Genomic DNA, 18,705 nt, shown 5'->3' on the forward strand with positions numbered 1-18,705 from the left:
CTCCAGGTCTTGCTGGAACCTGAGTAGCACTGAGGCTGCAGAAGCTCATCCAGGGTTGGGGAATGACTCTGGAACTCTCCCACATCTCACCTTTCTGGGTGGAGGCACCTGGTGGCCCTCGGAATATAAAAAGCCCCAGAATGATGCCTGCGTGATTTGTGGGCAATTTATGAACCCAAAAGGACAAGGTCATGGGGTGGGTAGGGACAGTAGGAACAGATGTCAGCCTGAAATGGAGCCTCAGGACACAGGTGGGCACAGACACTGTCCACCACAGCGACGGGCAGACCCGGGTGTCCCCGCAGCAGACCTGAGAACGCTGGGCCCACAGCCTCCCCTCAGGGCTCTGCTGCCTCCTCAGGTCAGCCCTGAACATCCTGGGTTTCCTCGGGCCTGGCGGTAGGTTTGGAGTAAGGTCTGTGTCACAGTGGTATTACTATGGTAGTGGTTATTACACCCACAGTGTCACAGAGTCCATCAAAAACCCAACCCTGGGAGCCTCCCGCCACAGCCCTCCCCACGGGGGACCGCTGCGTGCCATGTTAGGGTTTTGATCAAGGACACAGCACCATGGGTGTGGTGGCCACCACAGCAGTGCAGCCTGTGACCCAAACACACAGGGCGGCAGGCACGATGGACAGGCCCGTGAGTGACCACACTGGGCTCCAGCCCGCCAGCCACGGAGACCATGAAACAGATGGTCAAGGTCACCCCACAGGTCAGCCAGACCTTGCTCCAAGGGGTCCGCACCGCTGCTGCCCTCCAACCCCAGTCCAGATGGGGACAGGGCTGGCCCCACAGCACCATCTGCTGCCGTTCGGCCATCGGTCCTGGAAGCCCCTCCCTCAAGGCTGGGCCACATGTGTAGAGCCTGTGAGCCCCTCATGTCTGAGTAGGGGCACCAGGAGGGTGGGGCTGGCCCTGTGCACTGTCCCTGCCCCTGTGCTCCCTGGCCTGCCTGGCCCTGAGGCCTGAACCTCTCCTGGGTCATTTCCAACACAGAAGACATTCCCGGGGACAGACGGAGCTGGGCGTCACTCATCCTGCCCGGCCGTCCTGAGTCCTGCTCGTTTCCTGACCTCACCGGAGAAGCCAACAGAGGACTCACCTCCCACAGTCAGAGACAAAGAACCTTCCAGAAATCCCTCTCTCTCCCCAGTGGCCACCCTCTTCTAGGACAGTCCTCAGTGGCATCACAGCGGGAACCCACATCTGGATCGGGACGGCCCCAGAGCACAAGATGGCCCATGGGGACAGCCCCACAGCCCAGCCCTTCCCAGCCCCTAAAAGCGTCCCACCCCCTGCACCTGCCCCAGGGCTCAAACTCCAGGAGGCCTGACTCCTGCACACTCTCCATTGGACGTCACCTCAGCCTCTCCTGGAGGGGACAGGAGCTCGGGAGGTGAGTCAGATCCACCTGCCCTCAATGGCAGACGGAAAAGATTCAGAAAGGTCTGAGATCCCCAGGACGCAGCACCACTGTCAATGAGGGCCCCGGACACCTGGAAGAAGGCCTGGGTGGGAAAGGCCTCTCGCCACACTCAGGGGCTTTTTGTGAAAGGCCTTCTTACTGTGTGACTACGGTAGCAACTACCACAGTGATGAACCCAGTGGCAAAAACCAGCTGGACACCCAGGGATTACGCACACTCCTCGGCTCGGAGCTGTCCAGGACCAGAAGAGCCGGGTCTGAGAGTTTTGCCCAGACCCTCGGCCTCTAGGGACACCTGGGTCATCTCAGCCCATGGGCTGGTTCCCTGCACACCGTGTGCCCCCAAACAGGGGCTTCAGAGGGCTCTGAGGCGTGCTCACTGATGACCACACGTGTCCTGGTCCCTTCCTTGCCAACTGCACCAGACCCTGTCCTGAGAGCTGGCCCGGTTCCAACAGCCAATTCCTGGGGCCTGGAATTGCTATAGACACCAGCCCCCTTTCAGCAGCTCCTGTCAATTGCCTGGATTCCCATCCTGGCTGGAATCAAGAGGACAGCATCCCCCAGGCTCCCAACAGGCAGGACTCCCACACACCCTCCTCTGAGAGGCCACTGTGCTCCGTAGGGCCAGGCCCTGGACAGTCCCCCTCACCTGCCACTACAGACACACCTGCCACTGATGTCCCCACCTGGCAAAGACCACTCATGGAGCCCCCAGCCCCAGGTAGAGCGGTAGAGATAGTCTCTGAGGCCCTTAAAATGGAGTTCATGCCCAGTTCTGCCTGGACCCTCAGCCAGGCTGACAGGAGTGGACACTGGAGCTGGGCCCGCACTGGGCTGCATAGGAGCTCACCAGTGAAGAGACAGGAGAGCACATGCCGGGGGAGCACCCAGCATCCTGCTGACCAGAGGCCTGTCCCGGAGCCCAGAAGGCTGTGGAGGCCTCTCCAGGGGGACACCGTGCATGTCTGGTACCTGAGCAGCCCCCCACCTCCCCAGTCCTGGGGACCCCTGGGCACAGCTGTCTGGACCCTCCCTGTTCCCTGGGAAGCTCCTCCTGACAGCCCCGCCTCCAGTGCCAGGTGTGGTTATTGTCAGGGGGTGTCAGGCTGTGGTGGATACAGTGGGTACAGTTACCACAGTGGTGCCACCCATAGCAGCAACCAGGCCAAGTAGATGGGCCCCTGCTGCGCAGCCCCAGGCCTCCAGCTCACCTGCTTCTCCTGGGGCTCTCAAGGCTGCTGCTGTCTGCCCTCTGGCCCTCTGTGGGAAGGTTCCCTCAGTGGGAGGTCTGTGCTCCAGGGCAGGGATGACTGAGATAGAAACCAAAGGCTGGTGGGGAAAGGCAGCTTCTAGCCCTGAGAGGTGCAGGCAGCACCACGGAGTCACAGAGCCACGGAGCCCCCAGTGTGGGCACGTGAGGGTGCAGACCCAGCCCTGATGGGGAAGCCTGCCCGTCCCATAGCCCAGGTCCGCAGGGCCAGCGGGCACAGAAGCTGCCAGGCTGTGCTCTATGATCCTCATCCCTCCAGCAGCATCCCCTCCACAATGGGGAAACTGAGGCTTGGAGCACCACCCAACCCCCTGGAAACGAGGCGGGGAGCCCAGGCAGTGGGCCTGGAGCATTGTGTGTACCCGGCAGTACCTGGGTGCAGGGATCAGCCAGAGATGCCAAACCCTGAGTGGCAGAAGGGTTCGAGCCCACCCAGGCCATTCGATTAAGCGCCATCCCTCTCCTGTGGACATCTCTCCCTAGCGCCACCAACAGCTTGGCTTCCCAGGGCCTCAGCCATTCAAGGAAGGAAAAAGGCTGGGCCTGCCAGGGGCACAGCAATCTCCCTTGTCCCGGCTAAGACAGGGTGGGCAGACGGCTGTGGACACGACATACTGCTGGGGCATCTGGCTCTGTGACTACTGGGTACTGGCTCTCAATGCAGACCCTGCCAAAATCCCCACTGCCTCCCCTGCGAGGGGCTGGCCTGGTCTCCTCCTGCTGTCCTAGGAGGCTGCTGACCTCCACGATGACTCCTGTCCTCAGTTCTAGTGCCAGAGCAGATCCCAGGCAGGCTGTAGGCTGAGAAGCCACCCCTGTCCTTGCCGGGGTTCAGCGCAGTTACCCAGGGCAGGAAATGGCATGAACACAGGGATGACCAGGCCATGCCCTACATGAGTCCGCCCCTCCTGCTCTGCACCCCCCACTCCCCAGGCCAGCCCATGACATCCAATAACCCAGCACCAGAGTCACTGCCTGGCGCTGCCCTGGGGAGGATCCCTCAGCCCCCACCCTGTCTAGAGGACTGGGGAGGACAGGACACAGGCCCTCTCCTTACCGTTCTCCCACCTGGCTCCTGCCGGGAGCCAGGGTGTGGACAGAAAGGACGCCTGCCTGATTGGCCTCCAGGAGCCAGGAACTTCTCTCCAGGGACCCCAGCCCGAGCGCCCCCTAACCCAGGACCCAGCCCTGCCCCTCCTCCCCTCTGCTCTCCTCTCATCACCCCATGGGAATCCTGAATCCCCAGGAAGCCATCAATCAGGAAGGGCTGAGGGAGGAAGCGCGGCTGCCGCACCACCGGGCGGGAGGCTCCATCTTCGTGACTCCAGGGAAGTGCCAGCCTCCTAGAGGGTATGCTCCACCCTGCTGAGGGCTCCCACAGTGGCAGGCTGCGGGGAAACACCAGCGACAGTGTCGGGGAGGGCTAAGGGCAGGTGCTCCTCTGTCCTCAGTGAGCAACCGCCACCCTGGACCCACGGACCCGCCCACCTCCTCTCCACCCAGGCAGCACGCTGGCCACAGGTCGTCCACACCATCCTAAGTCCCACCTACAACAGAGCCAGCAGACCCAGTGCACACAGAGGCTGGGGTGCAGTGGGGGACAACAGGGCAGCTTGGGGAAGGCAAGGATGGGGGAGGGGAAGTCAGTGAAGAGGCCCCCCTCCAGGATCCTCCTCTGGGAACCCCGGATCCCCCCGCTCCAGGCTCTGGGAGGACAAGCAGGATGGGAGATTCTCTGCAGGACCCTCTCACAGTGGAATACCCCCACAGCGGCCCGGGCCAGACCCAAAAGCCCCTCAGTGAGCTCTGCACTGCAGTGCCGGGCCTGGGGGCAGCCCCTCCCAAACAGGACAAACCCAGTACCCTGAGGAGGTCCTGCCAGAGGGAGCTCAGAGCCATGGAGGAAGGATAGGGGGCCCCCGATACAGGATACAGGCAGACTTCAGCTCCACGCAGGACCGCCCAGCCCCCGGCCTGAGAGGAACGCCTGTCTGCAGCCCCTGCAGGCCCGGAGGCAGCTGGCCTCTGCCTCAGACCCCCCACTCCAAACACCAGACAGAGGGGCAGGCCCCCCAGAGCCAGGATTGAGGGACGCCCCGTCAAGGCCAGACCAGACCAAGGGGCTCTGAGCCCAGCAAGGGAAGGCCCCCAAACAGACCAGGAGGTTTCTGAAGGTGTCTGTGTCACAGTGGGGTATAGCAGCGGCTGGCACCACAGTGACACTCGCCAGGGCGGAAACCCCGTCCCAAGTCAGCAGAACCCAGAGAGAGCAGGGACACGTTTAGGATCTGAGGTCGCACCTGACTACCCAGAGAAGGAGCCAGGTAGGATCCTAGTACCCTCCCCTTTGAGGCTGAACTGCCAGAGGGGCCTGGGCCCGCACCACACAGCGGGATGGAATGTGTGCAGGCCCCGGTCTCCGTGGGTGTTCGGCTAGCTGGGGTTCCCGGTGCTCACCCCACACCTAAAACGAGCCACAGCATCAGAGTCCCTGAAGGAGTCCCCGCCCAGCAGCCCAGCCCCCACCCCGGAGGCCCCAGAGCTCAGGGAGCCTGGTTGGATTCTGAACAGCCCCAAGTCACGGTGGGTATAACTGGAACTACCACTGTGAGAAAAGCTGCGTCCAAAACTGTCCCATGACCACTGCCGGAGGCCCAGCCAGAGAGGGGAGCAGCCGCCCGAACCCACGTCCTGCCGGCTCCCGTGACCCCCGGCACCCAGAGCCCCACGGTGTCCCCACTGGATGGGAGGACAAGGGCCGGGGCTCCGGCGGGTCGGGGCAGGGGCTTGATCCCATCCTTCTGCCCTGGCCCAGTGCCCCCGGCTGGAGTTGACCCTTTTGCAAGTGTCCTCAGAGAGACGGGGATCAGCGGCATCTCCCAACATCAACCCCAGGCAGCCCAGGCACAAACCCACATCCAGAGCCGACTCCAGGAGCAGAGACGCCCCAATACCCTGGGGGACCCGACCCTGATGACTCCCCACTGGAATCTGCCCCAGAGTCCACCAGGAACAAAGACCCCGCCCCGTCTCTGTCCCTCACTCAGGGCCTCCTGCGGGGCGAGCGCTTGGGAGCAGACTCGGGCTTAGGGGACACCACTGTGGCCCCAACCTCGAGCAGGCCACAGGCCCTTCCTCCCTGCCCTGGTGCAGCACGGACTCTGGGGTCTGGGCTGGGAGGAACTTCTGGCAGGTCGCCAAGCACAGAGCCCCCGGGCTGAGGTGGCCCCAGGAAGATCCCCAGGAGGTGGCCCACGCCCCTCCCTCCCAGCTGGACCCCATGTCCTCCCCAAGAGAGGGGTGTCATCCAAGGCAGTTCGTCCATAGGGCCCCATTCAGGCTCCTTCCCAGACCCCACAGGGCCTCAGTCCCAGTTCTGGGAATGCAACCACCATACGCACAAGGCAGCCCAGACCCAATCACCCTGCAGTGCCCAAGCATACACTCTGGAGCAGAGCAGGGTGCATCTCGGAGGGTCTGGGCTCCCCACCCCCACCCCCACCCCCACCCCCACCTGCACACCCCACCCACCCCTGCCCAGCGGCTCTACAGGAAGGTCAGAGCCCCCATGGGGTATGGACTTAGGGTCTCACTCACGCGCTTCCCCTGAAGGGGCCTCATGCCCAGATCCCCACAGCAATGCTGGTCACAAGTGGACGCAGTGGCCCCAGAAACACACTGATCTGCCCCTCAGGTTCATCCAGCCCCGGCTTCCCTGCTGTCCCTGGGAGGCCTGGGCTCCACCAGACCACAGCTCCGGGACACCGCACACAGGAGCCACCAACACAGCTCACAGGAAGAAGATAAGCCCCAGATCCCCAGGGCCAGGACCTGCCTTCCTACCACTGCTTCCTGCCCCAGACCTCAGCGCCCTCCCCCTTCCACTTACACCAGGCCAGGAAGCTGTTCCCACACAGTTCAACCCCAAACCGGGACCACCTGGCACTCAGGTCACTGCCGTTTCCTTCTCCGTTTACTCCCAGTGCCTCTGTGCTCCCTCCCTCCTCCCTCCTTCGGGGGAGCACCCTGTGCAGCCCCTCCCTGCAGCCCACACCCTGGGGACATCCGACCCTGCAGCCCACACCATGGGGAGACCCGAACCTGCCTCCAGCCCTTTCTCTCCCGCTGTTCTTGCCGCCCACCCAGACAACCCTGGGGTCCCGTCCCTGCAGTCCCCACCCTGGTCTCCACCCAGAACCCTGTCCCTCCCTCCAGACACCCCTACTAGACCAACCCTGCACCTGCAGGCCCTCCCCTCTTCTGCTGCAGAGCATCAGTTTCTCCTGCCTGTGCCCATCCCTTGCCCTCTCCTGTCCACAACTTGAGCTCTTCCTCTCCTGGGGCCCCTGAGCCATGGCACTGACCCTGCACTCCCACCCACACACTGCCCATGCCCTCACCTTCCTCCGGCCACTCCGGCCCCGATCCCCTCTCAGGCCCAGCTGTTGTATTTCTAGGACAAAGGCTCACCCAAGTCTTTGCCATGCAGGCCTGGGCCCTTGCCCTCACTGCCCATTTACAGGGCAGCCTCCTGTGCACAGAAGCAGGGAGCTCAGCCCTTCCACAGGCAGAAGGCACTGAAAGAAATCGGCCTCCAACACCTTGACGCATGTCCACCTGTGTCTGTCACTGCCCGCACCTGCAGGGAGGCTCGGCTCTCCCTTCAAAGACGAGGGATCCAGGCAGCAACATCACGGGAGAATGCAGGGCTCCCAGACATCCCAGCCCTCTCACAGGCCTCTCCTGGAAAGAGACCTGCAGCCACCACGGAACAGCCATGGAGGCCGCTGGATAGTAACTGAGTCAGTGACCGACCTGGAGGGCAGGGGAGCAGTGAGCCCGAGCCCAGACCGCAGGGACAGAGACCAGCTGCTGACGTCCCGAGCCCCTCACTGGCGGACGAACCACACCCTGTGGAAACAGAACAGACCCACAGTCCCACCTGGAACGGGGCAGACTCTGCTGAGCCCCCAGAACCAGCCCTGAGAAACACCAGGCAACAGCATCAGAGGGGGCTCCCGAGAAAGAGAGGAGGGAAGGTCTCCTCCACCAGCAAGCGCTTCCCTTGACCAAAAACAGGGTCCACGCAACTCCCCCAGGACAAAGGAAGAGCCTCCTGTACAGCGCTGGGCTCAGAGTCCTCTCCAAGACACATGAGTTTCAGACAAAAACCCCCTGGAAATCACAGTCTCAGCAGGAGAGCCGGGCCAGAGTCAGCAAGGGGGGGACTCGGTGACACCTGCAGGAACAGGAGGATTTTGTGGGGGCTCGTGTCACTGTGAGGATATTGTACTAGTACTACATGCTATGCTCACAGTGACACAGCCCCAGTCCCAAAACCCTGCTGTAAAGGCTCCTACTTCTGGGGCTGAGGGGCTGGGGGGAGCGTCTGAGAAGTAGGGCCTAGGGGTGTCCATCAACACCCAAAACACACCAGACTCCTCCCCATATATCATCCGCACCGGGCAGCAAGCAGAGTAAACAGAAAATGAGAGGCAGCTGGGAAGCTTGCATAGGCCCCAGGGAAACAGCTTTGGTGGGTATGAAAGAGGGGATGCAGGCAGAGCCTGAGCAGGGCCCTTTGCTGTTTCTGCTTTCCTGTGCAGAAAGTTCCATAAACTGGTGTTTGGGATCAATAGCTGGGAGTGAGCCCTGGAGGACAGTCTGTGGAAAGGGCAGAGGGAAGGAGGAGCAGCCACTATCCTACACTGTCATCATTCGAAAGGTTGCCCTGTGCCCACACTGCTGCATCACGGGATGCTTAACAGCTGGTGTAGACACAGCTAAAGAGAGAATCAGCAAGATGGATTTGCAGCACAGATCTGAATAAATTCTCCTGAATGTGGGGCAGCACAGAAGCAAGCACACAGAAAGTGCCTGATGCCAGGGCAAAGTTCAGTGGGCATCTTCAGGCATTGCTGCTGGGCACACACACTCTGAAAAGCACTGGCAGGAACTCCCCGTGACAAAGCAGAACCCTACAGGCAATGCCAGCCCCAGAGCCCTCCCTGAGAGCCTCATGGGCAAAGATGTGCAGAACATCTGTTTGTCATAGCCTCAAACTGAGAACGAAGCAAACGTCCACCTGAAGGAAAACAGGCAAATAAACGATGGCAGGTTCATGCAACGCGAACCCAGACAGCCACGAGGACAACAATAGAGGTTGCAGGCAACTCTGCAGATGAGTTCATGACAATGCTGAGTAATTGGAGTAACAACAGAAACTCCAAAAAATACTTTCACTATGATTTCTTCTAAATAAAATTTACACAAGGCACAAGGAACTATCTTCTTAAGTGATAAACTTTCCACTAGAAAAACTACAAGGAAAATCAAGAAAATGAAGATCACATAAACACACTTGTGGTTACTTCTACTGGGGAAGGAAGAGGGTATGAACTGAGACGCACAGGGTTGGCAAGTCTCCTAACAAGAATAGAACAAATTTACTACAGTACCTTAAAAACAGCAGTTAAACTTCTAAATCACAAGAAGAGGAAAATGCACACAGCTGTGTTTAGAAAATTCTCACTCCAGCACTGTTCATAATAGCAAAGACATTACCCCAGGTTGGATAAATAAATAATGACACAAGCAATTGCACAATGATACAGACATATATTTAGTATATGAGATGTCGATGATGTATCCCCAAAGAAATGACTTTAAAGAGAAAAGGCCTGATGTGTGGAGCACTCACCTCCCTGGGCATTCCCGGACAGGCTGCAGGCTCACCGTGTGGCAGGGCAGGCCGGTACCTGCTGGCAGCTCCTGGGGCCTGACGTGGAGCAAGCACAGAGCCGTATCCGCCAGAGGACGTATACCGCCGAGGACGGCACTGTCAGTGCATTCTGGAGACAAGCAGCTCAGCGACACTCCCAGGCCAGAGCCCGAGAGAGACGCTCATGCACAGGGAGGCAGAGCCCAGCTCCTCCACAGCCAGCACCACCTGTGCAGGGGGCACCATCTGGCAGGCACAGAACAGGCGCTGGGAGGAGGAGCAGGGACACCAGGCAGGGTTGGCACTCACTGAAAATTACAGAAGTCTCATACATCCACCTCAGCCTCACCTAACCTGGACCTCACTTGACCTGGACCTCACCTGGCCTGGACCTCACATGGCCTGGACCTCACCTATAGGCTTCACCTGACCTCAGCCTCACCTGACTGGGACCTCATCTGTCCCGAGCTCACATGATCTGGGCCTCACGTGACCTGGGCCTCACTTGGCCTGGACCTCACCTGGCCTCAGGCCTCAACTGCACCTCCTCCAGGTCTTGCTGGAACCTGAGTAGCACTGAGGCTGCAGGGGCTCATCTGGGGTTGGGGAATGACTCTGGAACTCTCCCACATCTCACCTTTCTGGGTGGAGGCACTTGGTGGCCCTGGGAATATAAAAAGCCCCAGAATGATGCCTGCGTGATTTGGAGGCAATTTATACAACCAAAAGGACAAGGTCATGGGGCGGGTAGGGACAGTACAGACAGATCCCAGCCTGAAGTGGAGCCTCAGGACACAGGTGGGCACAGTCACTGTCCACCTAAGCAAGGGGCAGACCTGAGTGTCCCCGCAGCAGACCTGACAGCGCTGGGCCCACAGCCTCCCCTCTGGGCCTTGCTGCCTCCTCAGGTCAGCTCTGGACATCCCAGGTTTCACCAGGCCTGGCAGTAGGTTTGAAGTGAGGTCTGTGTCACTGTGGTATTACAATGTTTGGACTGGTTATTATACCCACAGTGTCACAGAGTCCTTCAAAAACCCATCCCTGGGAGCCTCCCGCCACAGCCCTCCCTGCAGGGGACCGCCGCGTGCCATGTTAGGATTTTGATCAAGGACACAGCACCATGGGTGTGGTGGCCACCACAGCAGTGCAGCCCGTGACCCAGACACACAGGGCGGCAGGCACGATGGACAGGCCCACGAGTGACCACCCTGAGATCCTGCCTGCCAGCCATAGAGACCATGAAGCAGATGGCCAGGATCATCCCACAGGTCAGCCAGACCTGACTCCAATGGGTCCGCATCGCTGCTGCCCTCCAACCCCAGTCCAGATGGGGACAGGGCTGGCCCCACAGCACCATCTGCTTCTGTCGAGGCGGCAGTCCCGGAAGCCCCTCCCTTAAGGCTGGGCCACATGTGTGGACCCTGCGAGCCCCCCATGTCAGAGTAGGGGCACCAGGAGGGCGGGGCTGGCCCTGTGCACTGTTTTTTGGTCCCTGGACTGCCTGGCCCTGACGCCTGAGCCTCTCCTGGGTCTTTTCTAAGACAGAAGACATTTCCGGGGACAGCCAGAGCTGGGCGTCGCTCATCCTGCCCGACTGTCCTAAGTCCTGCTTGTTTCCAGATCTCACCGGTGGAGGCCAACAGAGGACTCACCTCCCCCAGTCAGAGACAAAGAACCTTCCAGAAATCCCTGTCTCTCTCCCCAGTGGCCACCCTCTTCCAGGACAGTCCTCAGTAGCATCAGAGCGGGAACCCACATCTGGATCGGGATGACCCCAGAACACAAGATGGCCCATGGGGACAGCCCCACAGCCCAGCCCTTCCCTAAAAGGTGTCCCACCCCCTGCACCTGCCCCAGGGCTCAAACTCCAGGAGGCCTGACTCCTGCACACCCTCTGGCTGGATGTCACCTCAGCCCCTCCTGGAGGGGACAGGAGCCCGGCAGGGTGAGTCAGACCCTCCTGCCCTCTATGGCAGGTGGAGAAGATTCAGAAAGGCCTGAGATCCCCAGGACGCAGCACCACTGTCAATGGGGGCCGCAGACGCCTGGACCAGGGCCTGCGTGGGAAAGGCCTCTGGCCACACTCACGGGCTTTTTGTGAAGGACCCTCCTACTGTGTGACTACGGTAACCACCACAGTGATGAACCCAGTGGCAGAAACTGGCCAGACACGCAAGGTTTATCCACACTCCTCGACTCGGAGCTCCCCAGGACCACAAGAGCCAGGGCTGAGGGTTTGTGCCAAGACCCTCGGATTCTAGGGACACCCAGGACATCTCAGCCCACAGGCTGGTGCCCCGCACACTGTGTGCCCCCAAACAGGGGCTTCAGAGGGCTCTGAGGTGACCTCACTGAAGTCCACAGGTACCCTGGCCCCTTCCCTGCCAGCTGCACCAGACCCTGTCCCGACAGATACCCCGATTCTAACAGCCAATTCCTGGGGCCTGGAATCCCTGTAGACACCAGCCTCGTTCCAACACCTCCTGCCAAATGCCTGGATTCCCATCCTGTCTGGAATCAAGAGGACAGCGTCCCCCAGGCTCCCAACAGGCAGGACTCCCACACACCCTCCTCTGAGAGGACACTGTGCTCCGCAGGGCCAGGCCCCAGACAGTCCCCCTCACCTGCCCACGTAGAAACTCCTGCCATTGTCATCCCCACCTGGCAAAGACCACTCATAGAGCCCCCAGCCCCAGGTATAGCCATAGAGTCTCCGAGGCCCCTAAGAAGGAGCCCATGCCCAGTTCTGCCTGGACCCTCGGCCGGGCCGACAGCTGTGGACGCTGGAGCTGGGCCCGCACTGGGCTGCATAGGAGCTCACCAGTGAGGAGCACAGGAGAGCACATGCCGGGGGAGCACCCAGCCTCCTGCCGACCGGAGGCCTGTCCCAGAGCCCAGGAGGCTACAGAGGCCTCTCCAGGGAGACACTGTGCATGTCTGGTCCCTGAGCAGCCCCCCCACCTCCCCAGTCCTGGGGACCCCTGGGCACAGCTGTCTGGACCCTCCCTGTTCCCTGGGAAGCTCCTCCTGACAGCCCCGCCTCCAGTTCCAGGTGTGGTTATTGTCAGGGGGTGTCAGGCTGTGGGGGATACAGTGGGTACAGTTACCACAGTGGTGCCGCCCATAGCAGCAACCAGGCCAACGAGACAGGCCCCTGCCGCGCAGCCCCAGGCCTCCAGCTCACCTGCTTCTCCTGGGGCTCTCAAGGCTGCTGCTGTCTGCCCTCTGGCCCCTCTGTGGGAGAGTTCCCTCAGTGGGGAGGTCTGTGCTCCAGGGCAGGGATGACTGAGATAGAAACCAAAGGCTGGCGAGGGGAAAGGCAGCTTCCAGCCCTGAGACGTGCAGGCAGCACACCATGGAGTCAGAGCCACGGGCCCCAGTGTGGGCACGGGGGTGCAGTGCCCTGAAGCCCCTGCCCTGATGAGGACGCCCGCCCGTCCCACAGCCCAGGTCCATGGGGCCCAGCCCGGGCACAAGCTGCGGCCTCACTCTATGATCCTCATCCCTCCAGCAGCATCCCTCCCACAATGGGAAACTGGGGGCTTGGAGCACCACCCAACCCCTGGAAGCAGGCGGGGAGCCAGGCAGTGGGCCTGGGCATTGTGTGTACCCGGCAGTACCTGGGTGCAGGGGATCAGCCAGATGCAAACCCTGAGTGGCAGAAGGGTCCGACCCCACCCAGGCCACTCGATTAATCCCACATCCCCCTGCCCTGAAGACCTCTTCGAGGAGAACCACCAGCAGCCCTCAGCTGGAGACCTCATCCCTGCAAAAAGGAAGGTCAAGGGCTGGGCCTGCACCAAAGCACCACAGCACCTCAGGCCATGACTGGAGACAGGGGCAGGCAGCTGTGGATGAGACTGCACTACTGTGGACAGAACAGACAACTGTGGACAAGGATGCACTACTGTGGACAGGGCACGGCGCTGAGACAGGGCAGGCGGCTGTGGACAGGGGCCTTGCAGCTGAGACAGGGCAGACGGCTGTGGGCAAGGACGCACGGCTGGAGCATCTGTCACTGTGCCTTCTGGTATTGGCTCACAACACAGACCCTGCCAAAATCCCCACTGCCTCCCCTGCTGGGCTTGTCCTGGTCCTCCTGCTGTCCGAGGAGGCTGCTGACCTCCAGAATGACTCCGTCCCCAGTTCCAGGCCAGGAGCAGATCCCAGGCAGGCTGCAGGCAGGAGGCCACCCATCCTTGCTGCAGTTCCACAGGTGCCCAGGGCAGGAAATGGCATGAACACAGGGATGACCGGGCCATCCCACACCTGGGTGCCCTCCTGCTCTGCACCCCGCACTCCCCAGGCCAGTCCACAACATCCGACAACCCCACACCAGGTCACTGCCTGGCCCTGCCTGGAGGACCCCTCAGCCCCACCCTGTCTGGAGAACTGGGAGGACAGGACGAGGCCCTCTCCTTACCGTTCCCCCACCTGGCTCCTGCCGGGGCCCTCAGGGTGTGGACAGAAAAGGATGCCTGCCTGATTGACCTCCAGGAACCAGAACTTCTCCAGGGACCCCAGCCCAGTGCCCCCTAAGCAGGACCCAAGCCTGCCCCTCCTCCCCCTCTGCTCCTCTCATCAGCCTTGGGAATCTGGATTCCCCAGGAAGCCATCAGGAAGGGGCTGAGGGATGAAGCCTCCTGCACCAATGGGCGGGAGGCTCTGACTCATGAACCCGCGGAGTGCCAGCCTCCTAGAGGGTATGCTCCCACCCTGCCGAGGGCTCCCACAGTGGCGGGCTGCGGAGGAGAAAGACCAGGGATGGTGTCGGGAGGGCTCAGGGGCTCCACGGGTGCCCCACTGTCCTGGATGAGCCCTCTCCACGGCCCGGTGACCCACTGACCTGCCCACCTCCTTTCCCTCTAGCCACAGGTCTAAGCACACCTTCCTAGGAGTCCCACCCACACCAGAGCCGGCAGAGCCAGTGCAGACAGATGCTGGGGTGCAGGGGAGCTGCCAGAGCAGCTGGGAGGAAAGGATGGAGAGGGAGGTCATGAGAGGCCCCCCTCCCTGGGTCCAGGATCCTCCTGGGATCCCCAGATCCAGCCCTTGTGTACTTCGTTCAGTTACGTATTGCTCAGAAAGCTGCCTGCATCCACCTCAGCCTCCCCTGACCTGGACCTCACCTGGCCTGGGCCTCACCTGGCCTGGGCCTCACCTGGACTTGGGCCTCACCTGCACCTGCTCCAGGTCTTGCTGGAACCTGAGTAGCACCCAGGCTACAGGGGCTCATCCAGGATTAAGGAATGACTCTGGAACTCTCCCAGATCTCACCCTACTGTAGGGACAGTAGGGACAGATGCCAGCCTGGGGTGGAGCCTCAGGACACAAGTGGGCACGGACAGTGCCATCTAAGCGAGGGGCAGACCCGAGTGTCCCCACAGCACACCTGAGAGGGCTGGGCCCACAGCTTCCCCTTGGATCCCTGCTGTCTCCTTAGGTCAACCCTGGACATTCCAGGTTTCCTCAGGCCTGGGTAGGTTTGGAGTGAGGTCTGTGTCACTGTGGTATTACGATTACGATATGAGTAGTCGATATTAAACCCACAGTGTCACAGTGTCCATCAAAAACCCATCCCTAGGAGCCTCCGCCAGAGCCCTCCCGGAGGGACAGCGTGCCATGTTAGAAGTTTTGATCAAGGACACAGCACCATGGGTGTGGGCGGCACCTGGCCAGTACAGCCCGTGACCCAGACACACAGGGTGGCAGGCACGATGGACAGGCCAAGGAGTGACCATGCTAGGCTCCAGCCCGCCAGCCCCAGAGACCATGAAACAGATGGCCAAGGTCACCCCCACCGTCAGCCAGACCTTTGCTCCCAAAGGTCCACACCACTGCCCTCAACACCCATTCCAGATGGGGACAAGGGCCGACCCCACAGCACTATCTGCTAACATGCGGCTGGTGGTCTAGGCCTAAGCCCTCAAAACTGGGCCCACATGTGTGTGGACCCTGTAGGCCATGTCTGAGTAGGGGCATCAGGAGGGGAGGGCTGGCCCTGTGCACTGTCCCTGCCCGGTGGTCCCTGGCCTGCCCGACCCCTGAGCTGGAGCCTCTCCTGGGTCATTTCCAACACAGAAAACATTCCGGGGACAGCCAGGCTGGGCATCACACTCATCCTGCCGGCCATCCCTGGGTCTGCCTTTCCAGACCTCACGGGAAGCCAACAGAGGGACTCACCTCCCTGATCAGAGACAAGGCCTTCCCGAAATCCCTCTCTCCTCAGTGGCACACCTCTTCCAGGACAGTCCTCAGTGGCATCACAGCAGGAACCCACATCTGGATCGGAGCGGCCCCCAAGAACACAAGATGGCCCATGAGGGACAACCCCACAACCCAGCCCTTCCCAGACCCTAAAGACATCCCACCCTGCTGCTGGGGCTCAAGCTCAGGGGCCGAGGCTCACTTTCCCCTCCTGCCAGGCATCACCTCAGCCCGTCCTGGAGGGAACAGGAGCTTCCGGGGTGAGTCAGATCCACCTGCCCTCAATGGCAAGTGGGAAGATTCAAGGCCACCAGAGATCCCCGGGACGCAGCACCACTGTCAATGGGGGCCCCAGATGACTGGAAGGAGCCTGGTGGGGAAGAGGCCTGTGGCCACTCAGGGAGCTTTTGTGAGGGCCCACTCCTACTATTGAGCCAGTAACTACCACATTGATGAACCCAGTTGCAAAACTAACCTGACACACCCAGAGTTTAGGCATATTCCTAAAACCGAGGAGTTCTCCGGGACCACAGAGCCAGGCGAGGCTTGCCTGTTGGGCCATGGCCTCTGGGACACCTTGGCCATCTCAGTATGGGCTGGTGCCCCCACCACACCCTGTGCCTCCAAACAGGGCCTTCAGAGGGCTCTGGGAGTGACCTCACTGACCACAAGGTGCCTGGTCCTGTCAGCTGCACCAGACCCTGTCGACAGATGCCCCCGTTCCAGAAGCCAAATTCTGGGGCCTGGAATCCCTGTAGAAAGCTTGGCGTTGTTTCCAGCACCTCCTGCCAATTGCCTGGATTCCCTTCTGGTTGGAGTCTCGACAGGAGCAGCGTCCCCCAGGCTCCCAACAGGCGGGACTCCCACACCCTCCTCCGAGGGAGGTGCTGTGCTCGCGGGGCAGGCCCCAGACAGTCCCCTCACTGCGTGAGAAACTCCTGCCTTTGATGTCACACCTGACCGACACCACTTGTGGGCCCCAGCTCCAGGGTACAACCATAGAGTCTCCGAGGGACCTAAGAAGGGAGCCATATCAGTTCTGCCTGGACCCTCAGCCAGGCTGACAGGGTGGGCTGGAGCTGGGCCATGGGTTGCATAGGAGCTCACTGGTGAGGAGCACAGGAGAGCACATGCCGGGGGAGCACCCAGCCTCCTGCCGACCGGAGGCCTGTTCCTGAGCCTCGGCTGCAGAGGCCTCTCAAGGGGGACACTGTGCACATCTGGTACCTGAGCAGCCCCCCCACCTCCCCAGCCCTAGGGGCTCCTGGCACAGCTGTCTGGACCCTCCCTGTTCCCTGGGGAAGCTCCTCCTGACGGCCCGCCTCAGTTCAGGTGTGGTTGTCAGGGGGTGTCAGGCTGTAGGGGATACAGTGGGTACAGTTACCACAGTGGTGCCACCATAGCATGCCGGGCCCGTAGACGAGGAGGCCCTGCCAGCGCAGCCCAGGCCTCCAGCTCACCTGCTTCTCCTGGGGCTCTCAAGGCTGCCATGTCTGCCCTCTGGCCCTCTGTGGGGAGGATTCCCTCGAGAGTGGGAGGTCTGTGCTCCAGGGCAGGGATGACTGAGATAGAAACCAAAGGCTGGCGGGGACAGGCAGCTTCCAGCCCTGAGAGGTGCAGGCAGCACCACGGAGTCACAGAGCCACGGAGCCCCCAGTGTGGGCATGTGAGGGTGCTGTGCCCCTGGCAGGCCCAGCCCTGATGGGGAAACCCGCCAGTCCCACAGCCCAAGTCCGCAGGGATAGCGGGCACAGAAGCTGCCAGGCTGTGCTCTATGATCCTCATCCCTCCAGCAGCATCCCCTCCACAGTGGGGAAACTGAGGCTTGGAGCACCACCCAACCCCCTGGAAACGAGGCGGGGAGCCCAGGCAGTGGGCCCAGAGCACTGTGTGTATCCTGGCACCAGCTGCAGGACCACCCAGAGACGTCCACCACTGAGTGGCCAGCCTGCAGGAGGACCCAACCCCACCCAGGCTGCTCGATTAAGCCCTATCCCCCTGCCCTGGGGACCTCTCCCAGCACTACCAACAGCTCAGCTTCCCAGGGCCTCATCCCTGCAAGGAAGGCCAAAGGCTGGGCCTGCCAGGGGCACAGCACCCTCCCTTGTCCCGGCTAAGACAGGGGGGGCTGTCAGCTGCGGACAGGACATATTGTTGGGGCATCGGGCTTTGTGACTACCGAGTAGGGGCTCTCAACGCAGACCCTGCCAAAATCCCCACTGCTTCCCCTGATAGGGGCTGGCCTGGTCTCCTGCTGTCCTAGGAGGCTGCTGACCTCCAGGATGGCTCCCGTCCCCAGTTCCAGTGCCAGAGCAGACCCCAGGCAGGCAGCAGGCTGGGAGGCCACCCCCATCCTTGCCGGGGTTCACTGCAGGTGACCAGGGCGGGAAATGGCAGGAACACAGGGATGACCGGCCCATCCCCCACCTGAGTCCACCCCCTCCTGCTCTGCACCCCCCCCACTCCCCAGGCCAGTGCACAAAGACCAACAACCCAACACCAGAGTCACTGCCTGGCACTGCCATGGGAGGACCCCTTATCCCCTCCCTGTCTAGAGAACTGGGGAGACAAGACACAGGCCCTCCCCTTACGGGTCCCCCACCTGGCTCTGGACGGGACCCTCGGGGGGGGGGGGGTGGACAGAAAGGACGCCTGCTTGATTGGTGCCCAGGAGCCCAGAACTTCTCTCCAGGGACACCAGATCGATCGCCCCCTTCCCCAGGACCCAGCCCTGCCCCTCCTGCCCTCTGTTCTCCTCTCATCACCCCATGGGAATCTGGAATCCCCAGGAAGCCATCAGAAAGGGCTGAAGGAGGAAGCAGGGCCACCGGGCAGGAGGCTCCATCTTCATGAACCCAGGGAAGTGCCAGCCTCCTAGAGGGTATGGTCCACCCTGCCAAGGGCTCCCACAGTGGCAGGCTGCGAGGAAAGAACAGGGATGGTGTGGGAGAGGGCTCAGGGCCCCACAGGTGCTCCACCGTCCTGGATGAGCCCACCCCTCTCACCCACAGACCCGCCCACCTCCTCTCCACCCGCGCACCACCCAGAGCTGGCAGAGCCAGTGCAGACAGAG

The 18,705-nt window shown here is 61.5% G+C and overlaps 1 protein-coding gene across 19 annotated transcripts in view; it reads right to left on the reverse strand.

The window, feature by feature from the left end:
- LOC116275918 overlaps positions 1-18,705 on the reverse strand; it is a 33,145-nt gene that overhangs the window by 13,399 nt on the left and 1,041 nt on the right. For 14 of the 19 annotated variants that reach the window (XM_031669011.1, XM_031669010.1, XM_031669009.1 and 11 more), the window contains exon 1: positions 2,646-5,008. In XM_031669011.1, coding sequence (XP_031524871.1) covers positions 2,646-3,177 — 532 coding nt within the window. In that variant the 5' untranslated portion in view covers positions 3,178-5,008. Of the gene's footprint in view, positions 1-2,645; positions 5,009-6,301; positions 6,637-9,404; positions 12,661-18,705 lie in introns of those variants that run through there. The other 5 variants (XR_004185362.1, XR_004185360.1, XM_031669001.1 and 2 more) reach the window with 4 other exon arrangements.

Source organism: Papio anubis, chromosome 7, assembly GCF_008728515.1.
Source record: "Papio anubis isolate 15944 chromosome 7, Panubis1.0, whole genome shotgun sequence".
In the NCBI taxonomy this organism is placed as follows: Eukaryota; Metazoa; Chordata; class Mammalia; order Primates; family Cercopithecidae; genus Papio; species Papio anubis.